The 23,799-nt window shown below is 42.4% G+C and overlaps 1 protein-coding gene across 1 annotated transcript; it reads left to right on the top strand.

Annotated features, from left to right (window-relative positions):
- The first annotated feature begins 1,088 nt into the window (after positions 1–1,088).
- GRXCR2 (glutaredoxin and cysteine rich domain containing 2) lies at positions 1,089–22,610 on the top strand. Its single transcript, XM_005906623.2, has 3 exons — positions 1,089–1,424; positions 9,335–9,556; positions 22,428–22,610. The coding sequence occupies exons 1-3, from the start codon at positions 1,089–1,091 to the stop codon at positions 22,608–22,610; spliced, it is 741 nt and encodes a 246-aa protein (XP_005906685.1).
- Positions 22,611–23,799: the final 1,189 nt, after the last annotated feature.

The raw sequence follows: 23,799 nt of genomic DNA, 5'->3' as shown, positions 1-23,799 counted from the left end.
ACTCTTTGCGACCCCATGGACTGCAGCCTGCCAGGCTCCTCCACCCATGGGACTTTCCAGGTAAGAGTACTGGAGTGGGGTGCCATTACCACAGCTAAAGATCCTGTGTGCCACAGTGAAAATTAAAGATCCTGTATGCTGCAACTTTCAGGCATTGGAGAAGGAAATGGCAACCCACTCCAGTGTTCTTGCCCGGAGAATCCCAGGGACGGGGCAGCCTGGTGGGCTGCCGTCTGTGGGGTCGCACAGAGTCAGACACGACTGAAGTGACTTAGCAGCAGCAGCAGCAGCATGCTGCAACTAAGACCTGGTGCAGGCTAAATAAATAGTTTAAAAATAAAATAGAAAGTAAAGGTATGTTGGTTAATGCAGGAGTAGAAAGCTCAGAGGGACCTGTGGCTTCCTTGTCTAGGGCTCCATGAGACACGATTTGAAAACTTTCAGCGTGGTGGACTAATCACGGGTTTTGGAGTTACTTAAGAACTGAGTTCAAATCCCCGCTCCATCACTTACTTGCTGGAATAGAGTAAACAAACAAAGAAGCTGCTCTGAGCCTGGCTTTCCCTTCTGTAAAACACATATAACAACACTTTCATTGCAGGTTTATTGTGAGAACAAAGTAAGATAATGCATATAAAATCTCTGGCACCTCTTAAATGCTCACTAGGTCATAATTATCATCACTTCCCTGGTGGCTCAGACGGTAAAGTGTCTTGGTTGGTAAGAATAACAAGACCCTTGCTAACTGATCCTTACTGAAGTGGTTAGTTGTTAGTCTATATAACCTACTCATGCTCACGTTAAGAAAAGCTGAGGTTGGGGTGAAGTTATGGGTGAGCTTGGGATTCAGGGGGCACCCAGCCTTGTCTTATGCTCCATCCGCTCCATAAACCTGCAATCGCCTGCCTTTGCATGGAGGCCTATCAATATTTAATGTGTGGGTGTCAATTGCTGTAAACTGAGCACACCCCAGCACCAACTTGAATTAATTATATGCAGGAGGAGTGAAAATAAAATGCCTTTTTCTCAGAGCCCCAAGTTTCACTGCTACACCGAAGCCTGGAAACCACAGGGTGAAAATTTTGCTGATGGAGGACCCCGAGAAGAAGCTGACCCAGAAGAGTGACGGCAAACCCCGGAAAGTCCGATTTAAAATATCTTCCTCCTACAGCGGCCGTGTGTTGAAGCAAGTCTTTGAAGACGGGCAGGAATTAGAGTCACCAAAGGAGGAATACCCTCACAGTTTCCTCCAAGAGTCCCTTGAACCAATGGATGGTGTTTACGGATCTGGGGAAGTCCCGAAGCCCCAGCCGTACTCTCCCAAGCTGACTGCTCAGAGGATCAGCGTGTTTCGAGAGGGTAGTGCCTACACCTTGGCGGGGAGCCAGCATTTCTTCAATGATTACAAGGCCAATGACCATAAGGTTGGTATTGCCCCTGGTGTGTAAGCTGTAAGGACTAAAATGCGGTTAGAGAAACACCTAAATGTTTCAGATTGTATCTTGCTTGTACTTGGGTACCAACCAGAGCTTTTGTTGTTGTTTAGCCACTTAGTCATATCTGACTCTTTTTCGACTTCATGGACTGTAGCCCACCATGCTCCTCTGTCCATGGGATTCTCCAGGCAAGAATACTGGATTGGGTAGCCATAACCTCCTCCAGGGGATCTCCTGACAAAGGGATGGAACACACGTCTTCTGTACATTTCCTGCATTGCAGGCAGATTCTTTACTGCTGAGCCACCGGGGAAGCCCAATCAGCTATAGGTACACACCAAATGCAAAGCTGCCATCAGAATATTTCTGGGACAAAAATAACATTCTTGTTGACTACTTGTTGGAAAGTGCAAAAAGCGTAGCTGGTATTCAAATTCCATCCAGGTTAACAAATTGTAATTGGGTGTTCAGCTGGGATGTCTTGGTAAGTAAATGAAATAGAGATACAGCGGTTTTCAGGTTGCCAGACTGCCGTTTTAGAAAATTATGCTGCAATGGGTTGTTCTTTTTCCTGGAAGAGCTAAGCGTTTGAAGGTGCTTACTTTACTCCAGCCGATTATTTAATTTATGGTTTATCCATATCTTGCTTTGTTTCTTACCTCCCTCCTGCTGCCTGCTTTTTAAAAATGCTTGTTTATTTCTTTTGCCTTTCCATTGCTTGTTAGCAGGAATCCTGGGTGGGTGGAACCCTGGGAAGAAATGGAAAAAGCAGATCAGCTAGAGGAAATGTTACATATGGAAGACGTTTGAGCTAATAGTTAGATAAAAACATGTATTTTATCTGTGAATTTCAGTTATTTTCTTCAGTACCAAAGATCATCAAAAGCCCATACGTGATTTTCTTTGAAGCTAGAAGAGTCTGGAACTTATTCACTGATTTCCACAAACTAACAGGATGTGTGCATGTGTTCTCTGCTGCAGGAGGACCATGAATGCCTTGAAAAAAAAAAGCTTAAGTGCAATTATATAATGTACCATGTTATTAATGAATAGCACACCAGGATATGTTTTCATCTTTAAAGTGTAAAATTCAGGTCATTACTCTCTAATCATTTATATTGTTCTTTTCCTAAGGAAACAGGTTACATAGCAATAGCAGACAAATGTACTGGCCTTGTTGGCATTAGTATAAGTTTAATTATGAGCATGTCCACATTTATTGAAGATAATACCAGGTTTCTTTTTGATATTCAAGGGGGCTGGAATGAACAATTCCTTTTGTTAGTGGAGTGACTTCTGCATTAAAGGCTGCTGCTGCTGCTAAGTTGCTTCAGTCATGTCCGACTCTGTGCAACCCCATAGACGGCAGCCCACCAGGCTCCCCCATCCCTGGGATTCTCCAGGCAAAAACACTGGAGTGGGCTGCCATTTCTTTCTCCAATGCATGAAAGTGAAAAGTGAAAGTGAAGTCGCTCAGTTGTGTCTGACTCTTAGCGACCCCATGGACTGCAGCCCACCAGGTTCCTCCATCCATGCGATGTTCTAGGCAAGAGTGCTGGAGTGGGGTGCCATTGCCTTCTCTGCATTAAGGCACTTCTGCATTAAAATTGCATTCTACCTCATTGGGTCTTCTCCACAACCTTGAGGAGAAAGATTGTGAAAAATGTAGAGTCGTTTCCATTTTACAAATGAGGAAAATTGAGTTCCAGGTTGTAAGAGACTCATTAGGTACAGAGTTAGAATAAAAATTTAGGTCTTCTAATTCCGTATATTCTTGGCCCTATGGAATGTTCTTTTTAAGAGAATAAGACCATTAATAATAGTGATGATAATGATTATAATAGTAACCATTTTTTCAAGTGATTATTATGTCCTGGGTACTTGGTTATATCTTGTACTTACAGTACCTCTTTTAATCATATCTCATTTGTAGTTTTAGAATTTATAAAGTCAGAGTTTATACAAACTTTGCACAAGTCCGTGGTTTATAGTATTGAACTGTTTGACCTTCATCAGTCATGTGTCACACTTGGCATTTATGTAAAGGTGTGATTAGGCATGGACTTAATAAAACCAGACGCCTCAGTCTTACTGACAGCACCGTACAGTGGTTTTAAACACGGTGCTCTCTAGACCAGTTTCAGGGTTTGATTTCTGCCTGGTCTGGTTGTCCTTGGTTTCTTTGTGGCATGAACAAATGCCACATCCTGCTGCTAGCCAGTCTCTGGGTGTGAGAGTGGTCAGGTTGGATTTTTGCAGCACTACCCACTGAAATAGGTTGTTAATGTGGTGCTTGGGAAAAATAAGGAAATGAGAGCTGGGAAGTCATGATTTTTCAATAGTGAATCCAACTGTGAAATAACCCTTAGTAAATATTGGCTTTGCAGCAACATTGGGTAGCAGTTAAGCACAGCAATTAAAAAGAAGGGCTCTGAACTTGAACAGATATTTGTATACCAGTGTTCATAGCAGCCCAATTGCCCACAGGTGGAAGCAAATATCAATCAATAGATGAATGCACAAACAAAACATGGTATATACATACAATAGAATATTATTCGGCCTTAAAAGGAAGGACATTTCAATACATGCTATAACACAGATGAATCTTAAGGACATTATGCTAAGTGAAGTAAGCTGGTCACAATAAGATAATTGTATGATTCCACTTGTATGAGGTACTAGCACAGTCAAATTTATAGGACAGAAAGTATAATGGTGCTTGCCATGGGCTAGGGAGGGCAGAAGGTGGAGTTTAATGAGTACAGAGTTTCAGTTTGGAAATGAGAAAAAGTTCTGGACGTGGGTGGTGGAGATGGCTGTACAGCAGTGTAAAAGTGCTGATGCCCCTGGATTGTGCCTTACAAAAGGTTAAAGTGGTAACTTTTATGTACGCTGCTAGGTCACTTCTGTCGTGTCCGACTCTGTGCGGCCCCATAGACGGCAGCCCACCAGGCTCCCCCGTCCCTGGGATTCTCCAGGCAAGAATACTGGAGTGGGTTGCCATTTCCTTCTCCAATGCATGAAAGTGAAAAGTGAAAGTGAAGCTACTCAATCATGTCGACTCTTAGCAGCCCCATGGACTACAGCCAACCAGGCTCCTCCGTCCATGGGATTTTCCAGGCAAGAGTACTGGAGTGGGGTGCCATTGATATTTTATCATAATAAAATAATAATCATAAAAAGCAAGGCTCTGATGTCAGTTAAACCTGGACTTGATGTCCGTCCAGCCCACTTACTCTGTGAGCTTGGGCAAGCCACTTAACCTTGTGATAATAAAAGTACATGCTTGCAGAGATTATTGTGATGATTAAAAATATCAAAGACCTGAAAGTACTTAGCACTGTGCCTGGCACACACTGTATCTGCTCAGTACGTGCTACCTACCATGACAATGACCAGGCTCTTATTAAGGAAATACTGAGGCTTTTAAAATTTAATGTGATGGATAGAGAAAATCTTATAAACAGATATTTTAAGGATTTGAAACTGACTGAAGTATATGTATGTGTGCATGCTTAGTCATGTCTAACTCTGATGCCATGGACTCTTGCCCACCAGGCTCCTCTGTCCATGGGATTTTCCAGGCAAGAGTACTGAAATGGGTTGTCATTTCATCCTCCAAGAGATATTCCTGACCCACGGATCAAACCTACGTCTCCTGTGACTCCTGCATTGGCAGGCAATTCTTTACCACTGAGCACTTTACCCTAAGTATAAAGTGAAAGTGAAGTCGCTCAATCATGTCCGACTCTTTGCGACCCCATGGACTGTAGCCTACCAGGCTCATCCCTCCATGGGATTCTCCAGGCAAGAGTACTGGAGTGGGTTGCCATTTCCTTCTCCAGGGGATCTTCCCGACCCAGGGATCGAACCCAGGTCTCCTGCATTCCAGGCAGACACTTTAGCTTTTGAGCCACCAGGGAAGCCCTTACCCTAAGTATACTACTGCTAAGTCACTTCAGTCGTGTCTGACTCTGTGCGACCCCATAGACGGCAGCCCACCAGGCTCCCCCGTCCCTGGGATTCTCCAGGCAAGAACACTGGAGTGGGTTGCCATTTCCTTCTCCGATGCATGAAAAGTGAAAGTGAAGTTGCTCAGTCGTGCCCGACCCTTAGCAACCCCATGGACTGCAGCCTTCCAGGCTCCTCTGTCCATGGGATTTTCCAGGCAAGAGTACTGGAGTGGGGTGCCATTGCCTAGGGTCATTAAAAAAGATGAAACGGAGGGACTTCCCTGTGAACCAGGGGCTAAGACTCCGTGCTCCCAAAGCAGGGGGCTGGGATTCCATCTCTGGTCATGGAACTAGATTTTGCATGCTGCAACTAAAGATCTTGCATGCCACAATTAAGACCTAGAGCAGCCAAAAAAGGGGGGTGGGGGTGGGGGCGGGGAGGAGGAAGGAAAGAAACATTTATTGAACATGAACTTTCTGTACTGTTATGCAATTTCATCCTCACAATAATTTTGGGAGGAAGAGTTTAACAAATTGGAAAAACAGAAGTTCATGGAGGTTAAATAACTTACAGACTTCACATGGTTGTCAAACAGAATTTGAACTGAGATTTGTCCACCTCCAAAGCATATTGAGTTCCTAGTCCCAACAAGACATGTCTGCATTTAAACACAGAGCAGTGGAAGGTTGCATGCTCCCCGAATGGCAATCCCAGTCCCATTGCTTTTGACATCAGAGTATTTATGAATACTTAATCTTATATAAGTTGACATTCTGGGATTATGGAATAAAACAAAAACGTCCTGGCTCTATCCTGACCCTCTATAATGTAAGAGTGAGTGTTTCTCACAGGCACTGGAGTGTAACTGGATAATGTGAACTTTAGTTACACCTAGATGCAAGGAAGAACTTGGCTGTCATGGTAACGGAAACATAAACACACCTTAAAGGTAATTTGGGATCCTCCATCTTGGGAGTATATTAAAAATACATTTACTATCCTGGGTGTCTCAGATGTTGTCCAGCTGAGAGACAGGAGGTTGGGCCAGATAAGTGAAGTTTGTTTGTTTTTTTCATATGTGAAGAATTTTGAAAAACTAGCCTTTTGTATGAAAAAAACTTCTGAGTAATTGAACCTCTTCGGCTATTACTGGAAATAGAAATGGAACCTTCCAAAGGTACCACCATCTTTATCTTCTGATGCTCAGAAACTGATAGTCCAGAGTGTGAAACAGGAACCCAGCATGCATCAAACAATAGGAAATGGAAGCTGCCACATGATCCCTTGACAAGAGGGAGAGGATACAGGGCCAGGTAGGAAGCTTGTGGCTTCATTAATAATTATTGAAAACTCTGTGGGTGTTTCAAGGAAGGGGACCTGAAGATTGAAGTCCTGCTCAAGCCGGGTTGTGCCTGAATGCATGAGGGCTAAATAGGAGACTGCTTAATTGTGGCATGTAAACAGATTTGGTTTATATAGTTCTGTAAAAGCAGGGCAAAACATTTCGTGCTGGGGAACGTAGCTATGTAGCGTGATTAATACTAACTGCAGTAAAAACATCATTTGCATAGTATCTTCAGCTTTTGCACACTCTAACGTATTTTTCATTGTGCCCTCACCCTTAGATGTTGATATAATTAGCCTCAGGGATGAGAGTTAAAACATTTAACCACAGGAACATTGAGGTCAGCTCAGAAGTCAGGAGAATGTTGGGGCAGGGTCCTGATACCTGGGTTCCTGAGCATTAATGTCTACACCGCTCGGTTTGTGGGTGAGAGAGGCTCCCTCAGGAAAGGAGTTTGAGAAACAGGAAGGTGCTCAGGAGTCTCAGGACAGCACCTGATTATCAGCTAGTATGGAAATATTTGTATATTTTAATCACTACTTTATTTGTGATGGTGCCCACCATTTGGCTGCCAGCCCATTTGCATGAAAACACTGAGGTCCTAAGAGACCAAATGGCTCTCCTGTATCTCGTGGATGGTGGAATTGGGATATAGTGTTGTTTCCCCTCTAAGTTATCTGTGAAGAAGTATGTGTTCTTAGTTAACTGACGTCTAAACATTTCCTGCCCGGACTCCTCTACTGCACTGTAAAATTGTCCAAGTTGTTTCTCAGCAAATGATGAAGTAACACCTGATAAATCTATAGACGGGGACATAAGCTATTAATAATGATGCTGCAGGCTTCCCCGGTGGTGCAGCTGATAAAGAATGCACCTTCCAATGTAGGAGGTGCAAGAGATGCAATTTCAATCCCTGGGTCAGGAATATACCTTGGAGAGGGAAACGGCAACCCACTCCAGTATTCTTGCCTGGGAAATCCCATGGACAGAGGCACCTCATGGGCCACAGTCCATGGGATTGCAGAGAATTGGACATGACTGAGCATGCACAGACAGTATTTTAATTGACATAAAAATGTTGATCATATATGAATAATGAACACACACAACATATATATGTTTAATCTTACTTGGTGGAGGGGCTGTTTGTGAATAGCATAGTGTAGGTGCTCGGAGAAGGCAATGGCACCCCACTCCAGTACTCTTGCCTGGAAAATCCCATGGACAGAGGAGCCTGGAGGGCTGCAGTCCATGGAGTTGCTGAGGGTCAGACACGACTGAGCGACTTCACTTTGACTTTTCACTTTCATGCATTGGAGAAGGAAATGGCAACCCACTCCAGTGTTCTTGCCTGGAGAATCCCAGGGACGGGGGAGCCTGGTGGGCTGCCGTCTATGGGGTCACACAGAGTTGGACACGACTGAAGTGACTTAGCAGCAGTATAGTGTAGGTGCTAAGAATATGGACCTTAGAGTGAGACAGACTTGAGTTTAAATTCCAGCCACAAACCCTGAATAACTGCAACTTTGGAAAGCTCTTAACCTCACTGAGCCTCAGTCTCTTCTTCTGTAAAATGTATAGAAATCGTTGCATCAGTATCATAGGGATGTTAGGGAGGGAAGTGAGGTAATGTTTGTAAAATGCTTAGCATGATGCCTGATGTTCAATAAATGCTATCCACTAATAGTGAATTCAATAAATTGTATCTACTATTATTACTAATAGGACTTCCAGGTGGCTCAGACAGTAAAGAATCTGTCCACAATGTGGGAGACCCAGTTTCAATCCCTTGTTGGGAAGATCCTCTGGAGAAGGGAATGGCAAGCCACTCCAGTATTCTTGCCTGGAGAATTTTATGGACAGAGGAGCCTGGTGGGCTCCACTCCATGGGATTGCAAAGAATCGGACATGACTGAGTGGCTAACACACACATTATTACTTATGCATAAAATTTTGGAGAGAGGTTTATTTATTTAAAAAATTCAATTTATTGATTTCTTACAATCAAATACTGCCAGCTAGCATTACTTCCACTCATGCATCTTTAGAAACAAAAGGATATTTCCTTGGTATTTTCAAGTGATGTATTATGCAGTAAACAAAAAAAGTTAGAACTTAAAATTTATCCCTAATTAATTACATAAACTGGTAAATTGTTTAAGAAGCATAACTAATAATTTGGTTTCTGAGAGATTTATTTTTTAAAAGCATTCCTATATATGTGTAAATCTCTCACTCTGCCCAGCCCTGCACCAGCTCCCATGGTATGTAGCAAGAATAGAAGCTCAGGACCTTGTCCTGCAGAGCCCTACATTGTAGTCATGTGATTAGTTCAGCTCTGATTGGTTACCATCAACAGGAAATAAGAAGCTGGCGATCAGACAGTAAAGAATCTGTCCACAGTGTGGGAGACCCAGTTTCAATCCCTTGTTTTCAGACAGAACAGAGAATCCAGGGAATGAATTATAGTTTGGGGTTGTGATGGGACCCCAAGTGCTGGATGGATGGTATATATCTTTCCTGGGATGTTGAAGGGATTCTGCAGCCCTGTATTTGGTGACTGGGGCATCACCAAGCTCATTCTTCATGTCTCTAGTCCCCACCTATTATAGATTTTGGAAAGATAATCATCTACACGAATAACCTGAAAATCATTCGAACTCCAATGGACAAGAGAGATTTCATGAGGAAAATGCTCCAAAAGGAAGAGGAGGCCGAGGAAGAGTCTCTGATGAGCAAAGAAGAAATCTGTGCACACCAGAACCATGGTCCTTTGCCAGAGATGGAAGGCACCTTCCCCCATAACCAGTACCCACAGGTGTGTCCCCGCAGTTCACTGCTCTGTGCAGGGCTGGCCCTAGAGCTGTGTCCTCCAAATTGTTTTGATTGTGTACTCTTTAATGTACGGTTTAATATGAATACCTATGATGTCTAAATGTTAATGATATTGAGGAATTTTAACTTTCTTTTATTTTAGTGTTTTATCAGATTTTATTGTTAGCAATAATAGTTACAAGTCCATATTGCAAATACAATTTGAATTATTTTGAATGATTTCTTTAAAGATCTGATTAGGTGTTTATTGTTTTCACTTTGCAGTGTGGCTTAGAGCAGCCTGTTCTAGACATGGAAGAAAAAAATTACCTCTGTCCTTTTCTTATGGGTTTGCTTGTGCTTCTATTATTGGTTAATGCTCAACCCACAGTTTCCCCGAAGAAATCTAACAAAGCTACTTGTCTTTAGATTTCATGGAGATTTAGTTCAGTTCAGTTGTTGAGTTGTGTCTGACTCTTTGAGACCCCATGGACTGCAGCACACCAGGCTTCCCTGTCCATCACCAACTCCTGGAGTTTGCTCAAACTCACATCCATTGAGTCGGTGATGCCATCCAACCATCTCATCCTCTGTCATCCCCTTCTTCTCCTGCCTTCAGTCCTTCGCAGCATCAGGGTCTTTCCCAAGGAGTCAGTTCTTTGCATCAGGTGACCAAAGTATTGGAGTTTCAGCTTCAGCATCAGTCCTTCCAATGAATATTCAGGACTGATTTCCTTTAGGATTGACTGGTTTGGTCTTCTTGCAGTCCAAGGGACTCTTAAGAGTCTTCTCCAAGACCACAGTTCAAAAGCATCAATTCTTCAGTGTTTAGGTTTTTTTATAGTCCAACTCTCACATTCATACATGATTACTAGAAAAACCATAGTTTTGACTAGACGGACCTTTGTTGGCAAAGTAATGTCTCTGCTTTATAATATGCTGTCTAGTTTGGTCATAGCTTTTCTTCCAAAGAGCAAGTAAGTATCTTTTAATCTGCAGTGATTTTGGATCCCAAGAAGATAAAATCTCTCACTGTTTCCATTATTTCCCCATCTATTTGCCATGAAGTGATGGGACTGGATGCCATGATCTTAAGTTTTTGAATGTTGAGTTTTAAGCCAACTTTTTTACTCTCCTCTTTCATTTTCATCAACGGGCTCTTTAGTTCCTCTTCGCTTTCTGCCATAAGAGTGGTGTCACTTGCGAATCTGAGGTTATTGATTCCTGGCAATCTTGATTCCAGCTTGTGCTTCATCCAGCCCAGTGTTTCTCATGATGTACTCTGCATATAAGTTAAATAAGCAGGGTGACAATATATAGCCTTGATGTACTCCTTTCCCAATTTGGAACTGGTTCACTGTCCCATGTCTGGTTCTAACTGTTGCTTCTTGACCTGAATACAAATTTCTCAGGAGGTAGGTTAGGTGGTCTAGTATTCCCATCTCTGGAAGAATTTTCCACAATTTATCATGATCTACATAGTTAAAGGCTTAGGCGTAGTCAATAAAGCAGAAGCTGATGTTTTTCTGGAACTCTCTTGCTTTTTTGATAATCCAATGGATGTTGGCAATTTGATTTCTGGTTCTGCTGCCTTTTCTAAATCCAACTTGAACATCTGGAAGTTCACAGTTTATGTACTATTGAAGCCTGCCATGGAGAATTTTGAGCATTACTTTACTAGCATGTGAGATGAGTGCAATTGTGCAGTAGTTTGAACATTCTTTGACATTGCCTTTCTTTGAGACTGGAATGAAAACTGACCTTTTCCAGTCCTGTGGCCACCAATGTGGCCACCGTTTTCCAAATTTGCTGGCATATTGAGTGCAGCACTTTCATAGCATCATCTTTTAGGATTTGAAATAGCTCAACGGAATTCCATAACGTCCACTGGCTTTGTTCATAGTGATGCTTCCTAAGCCCACTTGACTTCGAATTCCAGGATGTCTGGCTCTAGGTGAGTAATCACACCGTCGTGATTATCTGGGTTTTGAAGATCTTTTTTGTACAATTCTTCTGTGTACTCTTGTCACCTCTTCATAATATCTTCTGCTTCTTTTAGGTCCATACCATTTCTGTCCTTTATTGTGCCCATCTTTGCATAAAATGTTCCCTGGTATCTATCAGATCAGATCAGTCACTCAGTCGTGTCCGACTCTTTGCGACCCCATGAATCGCAGCACATCAGGCCTCCCTGTCCATCACCAACTCCCAGAGTTCACTCAGACTCACGTCCATCGAGTCAGTGATGCCATCCAGCCATCTCATCCTCTGTCGTCCCCTTCTCCTCCTGCCCCCAATCCCTCCCAGCATCAGAGTCTTTTCCAATGAGTCAACTCTTCGCATGAGGTGGCCAAAGTACTGGAGTTTCAGCTTCAGCATCATTCCCTCCAAAGAAATCCCAGGGCTGATCTCCTTCAGAATGGACTGGTTGGATCTCCTTGCAGTCCAAGGGACTCTCAAGAGTCTTCTCCAACACCACAGCTCAAAAGTATCAATTCTTCGGCATTCAGCCTTCTTCACAGTCCAACTCTCACATCCATACATGACCACAGGAAAAACCATAGCCTTGACTAGACGAACCTTTGTTGGCAAAGTAATGTCTCTGCTTTTGAATATGCTGTCTAGGTTGGTCATAACTTTCCTTCCAAGGAGTAAGCGTCTTTTAACTTCATGGCTGCAGTCACCATCTGCAGTGATTTTGGAGCCCAGAAAAATAAAGTCTGACACTGTTTCCACTGTTTCCCCATCTATTTCCCATGAAGTGATGGGACCGGATGCCATGATCTTCGTTTTCTGAATGTTGAGCTTTAAGCCAATTTTTTCACTCTCCACTTTCACTTTCATCAAGAGGCTTTTTAGTTCCTCTTCACTTTCTGCCATAAGGGTGGTGTCATCTGCATATCTGAGGTGATTGATATTTCTCCTGGCAATCTTGATTCCAGTTTGTGTTTCTTCCAGTCCAGCGTTTCTCATGATGTACTCTGCATATAAGTTAAATAAACAGGGTGACAATATACAGCCTTGACGAACTCCTTTTCCTATTTGGAACCAGTCTGTTGTTCCATGTCCAGTTCTAACTGTTGCTTCCTGACCTGCATACAAATTTCTCAAGAGGCAGATCAGGTGGTCTGGTATTCCCATCTCTTTCAGAATTTTCCACAGTTTATTGTGATCCACACAGTCAAAGGCTTTGGCATAGTCAATAAAGCAGAAATAGATGTTTTTCTGGAACTCTCTTGCTTTTCCATGATCCAGCAGATGTTGGAAATTTGATCTCTGGTTCCTCTGCCTTTTCTAAAACCAGCTTGAACATCAGGAAGTTCACGGTTCACATATTGCTGAAGCCTGGCTTGGAGAATTTTGAGCATTACTTTACTAGCATGTGAGATGAGTACAACTGTGCGGTAGTTTGAGCATTCTTTGGCATTGCCTTTCTTTGGGATTGGAATGAAAACTGACCTTTCCCAGTCCTGTGGCCACTGCTGAGTTTTCCAAATTTGCTGGCATATTGAGTGCAGCACTTTCACAGCATCATCTTTCAGGATTTGGAATAGCTCAACTAGAATTCCATCACCTCCACTAGCTTTGTTCGTAGTGATGCTTTCTAAGGCCCACTTGACTTCACATTCCAGGATGTCTGGCTCTAGGTCCGTGATCACACCATCATGATTATCTGGGTCGTGAAGATCTTTTTTGTACAGTTCTTCTGTGTATTCTTGCCATCTCTTCTTAATATCTTCTGCTTCTGTTAGGTCCATACCCTTTCTGTCCTTTATCGAGCTCATCTTTGCATGAAATGTTCCTTTGGTATCTCTGATTTTCTTGAAGAGATCCCTAGTCTTTCCCATTCTGTTGTTTTCCTCTATTTCTTTGCACTGATCACTGAGGAAGGCTTTCTTATCTCTTCTTGCTATTCTTTGGAACTCTGCATTCAGATGTTTATATCTTTCCTTTGCTCCTTTGCTTTTTGCTTCTCTTCTTTTCACAGCTATTTGTAAGGCCTCCCCAGACAGCCATTTTGCCTTTTTGCATTTCTTCTCCATGGGGATGGTCTTGATCCCTGTCTCCTGTACAATGTCACGAACCTCATTCCATAGTTCATCAGGCACTCTATCTATCAGATCTAGGCCCTTAAATCTATTTCTCACTTCCACTGTATAATCATAAGGGATTTGGTTTAGGTCATACCTGAATGGTCTAGTGGTTTTCCCTACTTTCTTCAATTTAAGTCTGAATTTGGCAATAAGGAGTTCATGGTCTGAGCCACAGTCAGCTCCTGGTCTTGTTTTTGGTGACTGTATAGAGCTTCTCCATCTTTGGCTGCAAAGAATATAATCAATCTGATTTCGGTGTTGACCATCTGGTGATGTCCATGTATAGAGTCTTCTCTTGTGTTGTTGGAAGAGGGTGTTTGTTATGATCAGTGCATTTTCTTGGCAAAACTCTAGCAGTCTTTGTCCTGCTTCATCCCATATTCCAAGGCCAAATTTGCCTGTTACTCCAGGTGGTTCTTGACTTCCTACTTTTGCATTCCAGTCCCCTATAATGAAAAGGACATCTTTTTTGGGTGTTAGTTCTAAAAGGTCTTGTAGGTCTTCATAGAACCGTTCAACTTCAGCTTCTTCAGCGTTACTACTTGGGGCCTAGACTTGGATTACTGTGATATTGAATGGTTTGCCTTGGAAACGAACAGAGATCATTCTGTCGTTTTTGAGATTGCATCCAAGTACTGCATTTCAGACTCTTTTGTTGACCATGATGGTGACTCCATTTCTTCTGAGGGATTCCTGCCAGCAGTAGTAGATATAATGGTCATCTGAGTTAAATTCACCCATTCCAGTCCATTTCAGTTCGCTGATTCCTAGAATGTCGACATTCACTCTTGCCATCTCTTGTTTGACGACTTCCAATTTGCCTTGATTCATGGACCTAACATTCCAGGATCCTATGCAATATTGCTCTTCACAGCATCAGACCTTGCTTGTATCACCAGTCACATCCACAGCTGGGTATTCTTTTTGCTTTGGCTCCATCCCTTCATTCTTTCTGGAATTATTTCTCCACTGATCTCCAGTAGCATATTGGGCACCTACTGACCTGGGGAGTTTCTCTTTCAGTATCCCTGGTATCTATAATTTTCTTGAAGAGATCTCTAGTCTTTCCCATTCTGTTGTTTTCCTCTATTTCTTTTCATTGATTACTGAAAAAAGTTTTCTTTTCTCTCCTTGCATTTCTTTGGAACTCTGCATTCAAATGGGTATATCTTTCCTTTTCTCCTTTGCCTTTAGCTTCTCTTCTTTTCTCAGCTATTTGTAAGGCCTCCTAAGACAACCTTTCTGCCTTTTTGTGTTTCTTTTTTTTAGGGATGATCTTGATCACTGCCTCCTGTACAAAATCACGAACCTCTATCCACAGTTCTTCAGGCACTCTCTCATGGAGATTAGTTTAGTTAAAACTAAGCAATAACGTCTATAAGTCCACTAGACCAGAAATTCGTGAACCACAACATGTTGTAACATGCTGAAAGTGAGTGAAAGAGCAGGGTTGTCATTGTTACTTTATGTAAAGTGAAAGAACTCTACATTATGCATGCAACAGGGTCTCTTGGGTGCTACATTTGTTAAGTTAAGCCCAACCTAGTGAGGGTGCTGGTGTCACCTTGCTTATTAAAAATGGATATCACATTTTCTTTTGAAAATATTATTAAAGCTTCTTACATTCTTTTCAAAAAGTAAGATAAATAATAGTTCAAATGTTTTTTTCTCCTCACACCTTTCAAAGGTGTGCACTCCTTAGAAGCCATTGCTTAGACATGCTCAGACGAGCAGGAAGGTGATGACATTCAGGAGTTCACAGTGTGAAGCTGAGAGTGGGAAAAGCAATTTTGGTGAATGTAAGCAAAGACAGTAAAAGCTTAGGAAACAGCAGAAATGAATTTTCCCTCTTTAGAGTCCATCTCCTGGAACTTGAAGCTGAACCTCCCATGACAAAATGGGCCAGGGGCTTCCTCACATTTGAGTGATATCCCCACCCTGGGAGGGTTTAGGGGACAGGAAGGAGAAGGCCATGACCAGACTCCAGTTCTGCTCACAACCATTCCTGTCTCTTTCAGACCTGACCTCATACTTGATAAGATAAATTTGAAATGCAAATCTGATCATGTGACCCCCTTCCTCATCTTTTCCCCCAGCCCAAAACTTTCAGTTGGCCACTCATCACTTGGGATAAAGCTGAAACTCCTCACTAGTTTTAGAAAGCACTGTGGACTTGCCTTCTTCAGCCTCATGACTTAAACAGATCTCTACTCATTCTCTCTGCCTCAGACCCACTGCCCATCTGCTTACCCCTCAGATGCTCTTTGTTCTTTCCTACCAAAGCCTACTTCCTTGTTCCTAGAATATTCTCCGGACTCCCTACCTCCTTGCCCACAGCCCCTTGAGATCTCGGTGCAGGCATTACTTCCTCAGAGAGACTTCTCCTGGCTTCTGTGAGGATAAAAATCCACGAGGATGGACTCCTCAAGTTCCTGTGCTCCCCGCCCCCACATTTGTAATTTACATTTATTTGTGCAATTGTTTGGTTAATGCTTGCTCTTACTCACTAGGATTTGGTCTTTGTGAGGGCAGGGAGAATGCTTGTGTCAGGTGTGACATAGTAGTTCCAATGCCAAAAAAAAAAAAAAAATAGAGCCTGGCATCTAATTAGGTGCTCAGTAAATAGTAGGTAAATATTTGTGGAATTTGGAACTAAGGGCCAAATGATAAGAAATAGTTTGCCTTCTCTATAGTACTATTCAGAACCTAGCCTAGCAGAAAGGCAGACAGCTAACCTTTGTGATACTAAGCATCACCATCCCACACCATCCCACTTTGAAATTCATTAATTCTTTCTTTTTCCATACCATATTGTAACTTGTAAGAACATGTATTTTCAGAAGAGGACCAGAAATGCAGGTCACACTGCAGGCCTGAATGAAAAAGCAACAACAGCCCTGCCATGACAATTACCTTTAAATTCCATCTGGAGAGAACTATGTATTTTTTTTTTTTGGCTCTAATGCCATAAACTAGGACAGAGATGTGTAGCAAAAAGTTCCCATGAAAGGTTGTACTTCACTTGCCTGTCCTCTAAGCTCTGTTTTAAATTGTTATTTGTTTGCCCCATCTCTCATGCAGTAAATGCCCAGACAACTTTTATTCTAAAATACAGGGTCAGAGAACATCAAGGAGTCCATTCTGACCAAGAGACTCTTTGTTGTATTATATGGAACAGGGAGACAGTAGGGTCTTCCTTGATGAAAGAGCAGGGCCAGGCTAAAAGCCAGGCTAAACTTGAACCTCTGTATTAACTACAAAAGGAAAGGAGAGGAATAATTGAATTGAGCCACAGGGAAAAGTAGAAGAGGAAAAATCTGGCCTTGTAATCAGTGGGCTTGAGACCATAAGTCATCTGGACTTCTTTATGCTTTATGTGATCTTACCTTTGAAACAAAATGATAGTAATAATAGCTACCATTTTAATACAAAAATTTTAAATAATTTTAAAATTTTATTTATTTATTTTTGACTGCTCTGTGTCTTCATTGCTTTGTGTGGGCTTTAGCTGTGACAAGCAGGGGTTACTCTTCACTGCGATGCTCAAACTTCTCATTGCAATGGCTTCTCCTGTTGCAGAGCACAGGCTCTAGGCACGTAGGCTTCAGTAATTGCCGCTCTCAGGCTCTAGAGTGCAGTCTCAGTACTTACGGCTCACGGGCTCTAAAGCTCAGGCTCCGTAGTTGTGGCACATGGGATTACTTGCTCTGTGCCATGTGGAATATTCCTACACCAGGAACTGAACCTGTGTCCCCTTGCGGTGTTAGGCAGGTTCTTATTCACTGCATCACCAGGGAAGTCCTGCCGTTTTTTGAGGGTTCATGTTAGCCAGGCATCATGCCCGTGCAATAGTCCATTTCATTCTTGTAAGGACTCTGTTTGGTAGTTATTATCTGTAGCCTCATTCTGCTGCTGGGGAAATAAGGGCTCAGAGAAATTAAGTAACTTGCCAGAGGTTACCAGGGTCAGTAGTCAAACTCAGGTCCGTCTGGCCTTAATCACTCTGCTCATCAACCCCCAGATTGGCTCTGATTCCCATCTTAAAGGCTGAGTCTTCGATGAAAGCCCTTTTCTTGGTCATGGAACTAGTGCGAGATGCTTTGGGTAGGTTTGTGGGTTCTAGACCCTAAACTATGCTGTGCAGCTATGCTCTATGTTCTTTTACTAAATATTTTCTGTGGAGAATTTTTTAAAATATCGAGAATGGTAGACAGATGCTATCATGCATGTCTAGTATAGAGCAGAGGCTGAATAAATACCTGTTGAATTAACTGAATAATTAAAAAGGATATGGAGAAGAAACAGTTGAAAGAAGTGTGGTAACTAGGCTAAGAGTGGAAACTCCAGTGAAACCTCTAGCAATGCATCATATAACCAGTGACATAAGATGAGATTTGACTGAGATTTGTTCTTGTTCCTTATGACTTGCTCACCAAGTCATTTAGTTAATCTTTTACCCTGGCATTCTATCCAAATGAATTTTTGGATTGCATGTATAGCATTATGGTAGGATTTTACTGTATTTTCTTTGACAACATTGACTTATATCATTAAAATCTCACTGAGATCACAGGACTTCTCTGGAAGTCCAGTGGTTAAGATTTGGGGGACATGGGTTTGATCCCTGACCAGGGAACTAAGATCCTGCCTGCTGCTCAGCACAGCCACAAATAAATAATTAATTAAGTCTTAGTGGAATCAAGTTCAAAAGAAAAACAGTGGATTTGGGAGGAAAAAAAAGGAGCATGGCAATTTAATTTTGGCAGATATATTTATAAGACCCTGATATATATATAAGGACCCTGATGCTGGGAAAGGTTGAGGGCATGAAGAGAAGGGAGTAACAGAGGGTGAGATGGTTGGATGGTATCACCAACTCAATGGACATGAGTTTGAGCAAACTTCAGGAGATAGTGAAAGACAGAAGAGCCTGGTATAGTGCAGTCCATCGGGTTGCAAAGTGTCAGACATGACTTAGTGACTGAACAGCAACAACAAATATTTATTTTGCATACTTTAAGGGAAGAAAACAAATTTCCCCACTGTTAATATATCAGAATATGGCAACAATCAATAAAATATTATAAAGGGTGCTTGAATATCATTTGGGATTTTTGTCAGCTGGATAATCACTTCCATTCCTTACATCTAGAATAAATAAAATAAAACTCAGTATCTTCTTAGGCACTTTGCAGTGCGATGGGGCTATTTTCAGAACTTAGGCCTCCCTTGTCAAAGATGATTTTTATTCTAGGGTTACCAAAGAAAGCTGTGCTAGCTGATTGAGCCACCCAGTGGACTTCAGCTCTCTTGTTAGTTCCTAGAATTTAAGATCAGTAAGAGCTCTCCAGAATTGTTGTTTTGTTTATTTATTAATTTTTTACTGTGCCAGGCTTAAGCTGCCTCAGGAAATGATGGAGAAAGGAACTAGCCTGGAGCACTTCCTATCTAGTCAGCAGGAACTTTCAGGGGGATGTGAGACCTCCCAGGCTGGGGGCAATAAAGGAGGGTGGAACTCCTGGTCTGGAAGTGTGAGTGGGTAAGCCTTCCTGGAGGAAGGGCTGCTGAGCTGACTTCTGAGAACAGGCAGGAGTTGGCTGGGTTGAGAGTGGGAAAAGGTCCCTCCAGACCAGCTAGAAAGATACCCAAGAATGAGAGCCTGATGAAAGAAGTAACTGAGAATGTACATATAAGAAGATTGGGTTTTAACCTGAAGTTGATCTGGTGGGCAGGTGTTCATACAAGGTTTCTTGGGTGCTTTCTATGTGGCAATCACAGCTGTAAGTAGCTTCATGAGATTGGCATCTATGAGGAGAATATCCCACAAGACCAGAGGCAGAGACTCTGCTGAATTCATGCCAGAATTGATAGGCGTCTGGATTAGGATTGTGATTATGGAAAAGGGGAAATGGGACAGCTTTGAGAGATGTTCAGAAGATGAAATAGACAGGAATTGGTGCTGAATCCACCTGGTATTGATCTGGTATTGCCCCTTATTTCTTAGAAGGCTCATGGTCTGTGCATGGTCATGGCATGCAAATTTCCTTGAGCTGTCTTAAAGGAAGAGCATGACCATAGCCAAGGGACACACTCTGGTGCCCCTAGGAGGAGGGCAGTCAAGGCCTACAGATTTACTGGCAAGTTTTAGAAATGACTGACTTAAATGGAGAACCTATCCTATGTCAGATAATATACTATAGCATTTACGTAGCTTCATTTAATATTCCAGCTACTCAGAGAAGTAAGCAATACCTGCCGAGATCAGAGGTTGTTATTCTCTCACTAAGTCGTGTCCGACTCTTTGTTACCCCATGGTCTGCAGCATGCCAGGCTTCCCTGTCCTTTACTATCTCCTGGAGCTTGCTCAAGCTCAGGTTCATTGAGTCAGTGATACTATCTAACCATCTCGTCCTCTGTCATCCCCTTCTTCTCATGCCCTCAATTTTTCCCAGCATCAGGGTCTTTTCCAATGAGTTGGCTTTTCGCATCAGGTGGTCAAAATATTGAAGCTTCAGCATCAGTCTTTCCAATGAATATTCAGGATTAATTTCCTTTAGGATTGATTGGTTTGATCTCCTTGCTGTCCAAGGGACTCTTAAGAGTCTTCTCCAGGACTACAGTTCAAAAGCATCAGTTCTTTGGCACTCAGCCTTCTTTATGATCCAACTCTCACATTCATACATGACTACTGGAAAAACCATAGTTTTGACTAGATGGACCTTTGTTGGCAAAGTGATATCCCTGCTTTTTTAATATGCTGTCTAGGTTTTTGTCATAGCTTTTCTTCCAAGGAGCAAGTGTCTTTTAATTTCATGGCTGCAGTCACCATCCGCAGTGATTTTGGAGCCCAAGAAAACAAAATATGTCACTGTTTCCATTGCTTCCCCATCTATTTGCCATGAAGTGATGAGACAGGATACCATGATCTTAGTTTTTTGAATGCTAAGTTTCAAGACAGTTTTTTCACTTCCTCTTTCACCCTCATCAAGAGGCTCTTTAGTTCCTCTTCACTTTCTGCCTTTAGAGTGGTATCATCTGCATATCTGAGGTTGTTGGTATTTCTCCTGGCAATCCCAATTCCAGTTTGTGATTCATCCAGCCCAGCATTTTACATGATGTATTCTGTGTATAAATTAAACAAGAAGGGTGACAATATATAGCCTTGGCATATTCCTTTCCCAATTTTGAACCAGTACTTTGTTCAGTTTCTGGTTCCAACTGTTGCTTCTTGACCTGCATACAGGTTTCTCAGGAGGCAGGTAAGGTTGTATGTATACCATCTCTTTAAGAATTTTCCACAATTTGTTGTGATTCACACAGTCAAAGGTTTAGTGTAGTCAATGAAGCAGAAGTAGATGGTTTTCTGGAATTCCCTTGCTTTTCTATGATCCAACAGATGTTGGCAATTTGATCTCTGGTTCTTCTGCGTTTTCTAAATCCAGCTTGTACCTCTGGAAGTTCTCAGTTCACACACTGTTGAAGCCTAGCTTGAAGGATTTTGAGCACTACCTTGCTAGCGTGTGAAATGAGTGCCATTGTGTAGTAGTTTGAATATTCTTTGGGACTGCCTTTTTTGGGGATTGGAATGAAAACTGACTTTTCCTAGTCCTATGGCCACTGCTGAGTTTTCTAAATTTGCTGACATACAGAGTGCAGCACTTTAACAGCATCATCTTTTAGGATTTGAAGTAGCTCAGCTGGAATTCCATCACCTCCACTAGCTTTGTTCATAGTAATGTGTCCTAAGGCTCACTAGACTTTACACTCCAGGATGTCTGGCTCTAGGTGAGTGATCACACCATTGTGGTTATCCAGGTCGTTAAGATCTTTTTTGTATAGTTCTTCTGTGTATTCTTGCCACAGATCACAGATGAAGAAACAGATTTAGGGTGGTTAAGGGGAACTGTCTAAGGTGCACAGTTGATGTCAGAGGCAGGCCTCAGCTCCAGGCTGCTGACTTCAGAACAAAGCTCTTTAATCACCGAGCTCTGTCATGGTTCTCAAAGAATAAAGATAAAGTACTGCTGGAATTCAGCTCTAAGCTCTGAAGGTTTGCAACATTCACTCATGCATCCACTCAGGCACACAGAAAAACCTAGAGCACCTGCTATTGGGTGACTGCGATGAGGGGTAACATACAGAGTCTACGGAGTACAGATCTCAAGTACCTGACTGTCTAGGAGCCACGCCTGCTTCCTCCTCTTCAAGCTGTGTGCCCACTGGCATACGACTGAGCTTCTCAAGGTCTCTTTTTTCCATCTGTAATATAGGGATGGTACTACTTCTACTATCTCACAGGGGTATTGTGAGGATTAGATGAGTTGTTGATAGAACTCTTAGAACAGCACCCAGGGAATTCCCTGTCTGTCCAGTGGTTAGGACTCTGCACCTTTACTGCTGAGAGCCTGGGTTCGGAACAGTGCTTGGCACCTTCTAGGAGTTCTACAGGTGTCTTCTGTTTGGCAATGAGAAACAGGAAGTCCTTCCCTTACAGACACAGACATAACATGTCAGATAGTGACAAGAGAGATGAAGGTCCAGTTGGGGAGTGCATGGCCTGGTGGCTGGGGCTGCAGTCTTAGAGAGGTCTTCTGGGTTAATCTCTGATAAAGTGCTGTGATTGTTCTGTGCTCCTAGCCAGTTCCCCTCACTGGCATTTATGGGAAGCACTTTCCTTTAACACGGACCCAGCCTTTGCGGGTTCCCAGGGCTGTGTTGACTTGCGTGTGAACGATGGATTGAAACTGCTGCTGTAATGTAACCCTGACCTGTCTCTTGCAGGAAGGGGAGCATCCCGAGGACAACTGTTTCCACTGCCGAGGGTCGGGCAGTGCCACCTGCTCTCTGTGCCACGGCAGCAAGTTCTCGATGCTGGCCAACAGATTTAAGGAGTCCTATCGGGCCCTGCGGTGCCCTGCCTGCAATGAGAATGGCCTGCAGCCTTGCCAGATCTGCAATCAATAGCCTGTGGGCTTTGTAGGTCTACTTTGATGGCTTCTTCCCTGAAGTTATTTCTGATAAACTGCTCCTCCTCCATCTCCTCCTCCCTCTCCCAGCAAGGAAGCCATGGTGGCTGCAGCACTTCCAGCACTGACACAACTCAGTTACTCAATCACATTTTGTGAGGCTGGTAACTTCTCCATGTGGGTCTAAGTGACAGAGGCATTTTTGAATTAGAGTCTGTTTTGAAGCTGTTCTAAAATGATCCTTCTAGAACCATGCACATGTATCTCACTTGACTTAGCTTAGTTTTCTCCTGGCATAAGTGAACAAATAAATGTACAGTTCAGGCAGCAGGTTGAAGTCATTTTCTGGTTGGGAGTTATTTTGCAAAATTATGCCATGAGAGAGGAATTAAAAAAAACAAACGCAGATTTCTTAGGAACTGAATTCCTGAATTTCTCAGGAACTGAAATGCTTATAATGCATTTCAAATTGGTCAAATTGCATTTTTTAATAAAGCAGAAGAGGAAAGGGATGCCCATTGCTGAATGCACTAGCACGTTACTGAAAACAAAATAGGATGTACACGGTTCTTGATGAAGACAGGCAAGCTGAGGAGGCCTTTTTTTCAAAGTCCTGAGTCTCTCCCTTTGTGATGTGCTTGGGTAAAATGCATGTAGGCAACGACCAGTGCTACTTATTAGGACAAGATGAGATAAGATATATCTGTGTGCCTCTGAACTACTGAGGTTATAAGCCAAGTCAAAATCATTTATGATAAATTTGGTGCTTAAGTGTGTGTGTGTGTCTGTGTCTGTCTATGTGTGTGTGAGATATGACTTCTTCCAGCCCCCAAATTATTACCAAATAAATGAATTTATTTTAAGGCTAAGATATAGCCATGATCTCTTCATAAAAGACTATGGATATATTATAGGTATCTATTGGAAATTAAAAAAAAAAAAACTAACCAAGGCTGTTTAGCAATTATGTTTCTACTGTCTATGAATACACATACTAAGAATAATTTTTCCTCTTAAAGTTGGTTGTAAAATAAGAAAAATAGTTTTGTTAATGAACTTTTGTAACTCTAACAGCCCCTCCCTTCCCCCTTGAGAAATTCATTATCTATGGAGGCTCATCGCTTTTCCATGGTAATTATTTTGATTTTCTTAACTATTTCAAGATTTATTTGTTAGTCTCTATGTTC

The sequence above is a fragment of the Bos mutus genome, chromosome 7, assembly GCF_027580195.1.
Source record: "Bos mutus isolate GX-2022 chromosome 7, NWIPB_WYAK_1.1, whole genome shotgun sequence".
Taxonomy (NCBI): Eukaryota; Metazoa; Chordata; class Mammalia; order Artiodactyla; family Bovidae; genus Bos; species Bos mutus.
The sequence above is the reverse complement of the archived record's forward strand: the minus strand, read 5'-3'. Positions and strand labels throughout refer to the sequence as shown.

Excerpts from the sequence above, each read along its gene's own strand:
- GRXCR2 (XM_005906623.2), top strand. The coding sequence starts at position 1,089 with ATGGAGGACCCCGAGAAGAAGCTGACCCAGAAGAGTGACGGCAAACCC. Across the intron at positions 1,425-9,334 it reads ACAAGGCCAATGACCATAAG|TCCCCACCTATTATAGATTT; the intron begins GTTGGTATTGCC and ends TCATGTCTCTAG. Across the intron at positions 9,557-22,427 it reads CCCATAACCAGTACCCACAG|GAAGGGGAGCATCCCGAGGA; the intron begins GTGTGTCCCCGC and ends TGTCTCTTGCAG.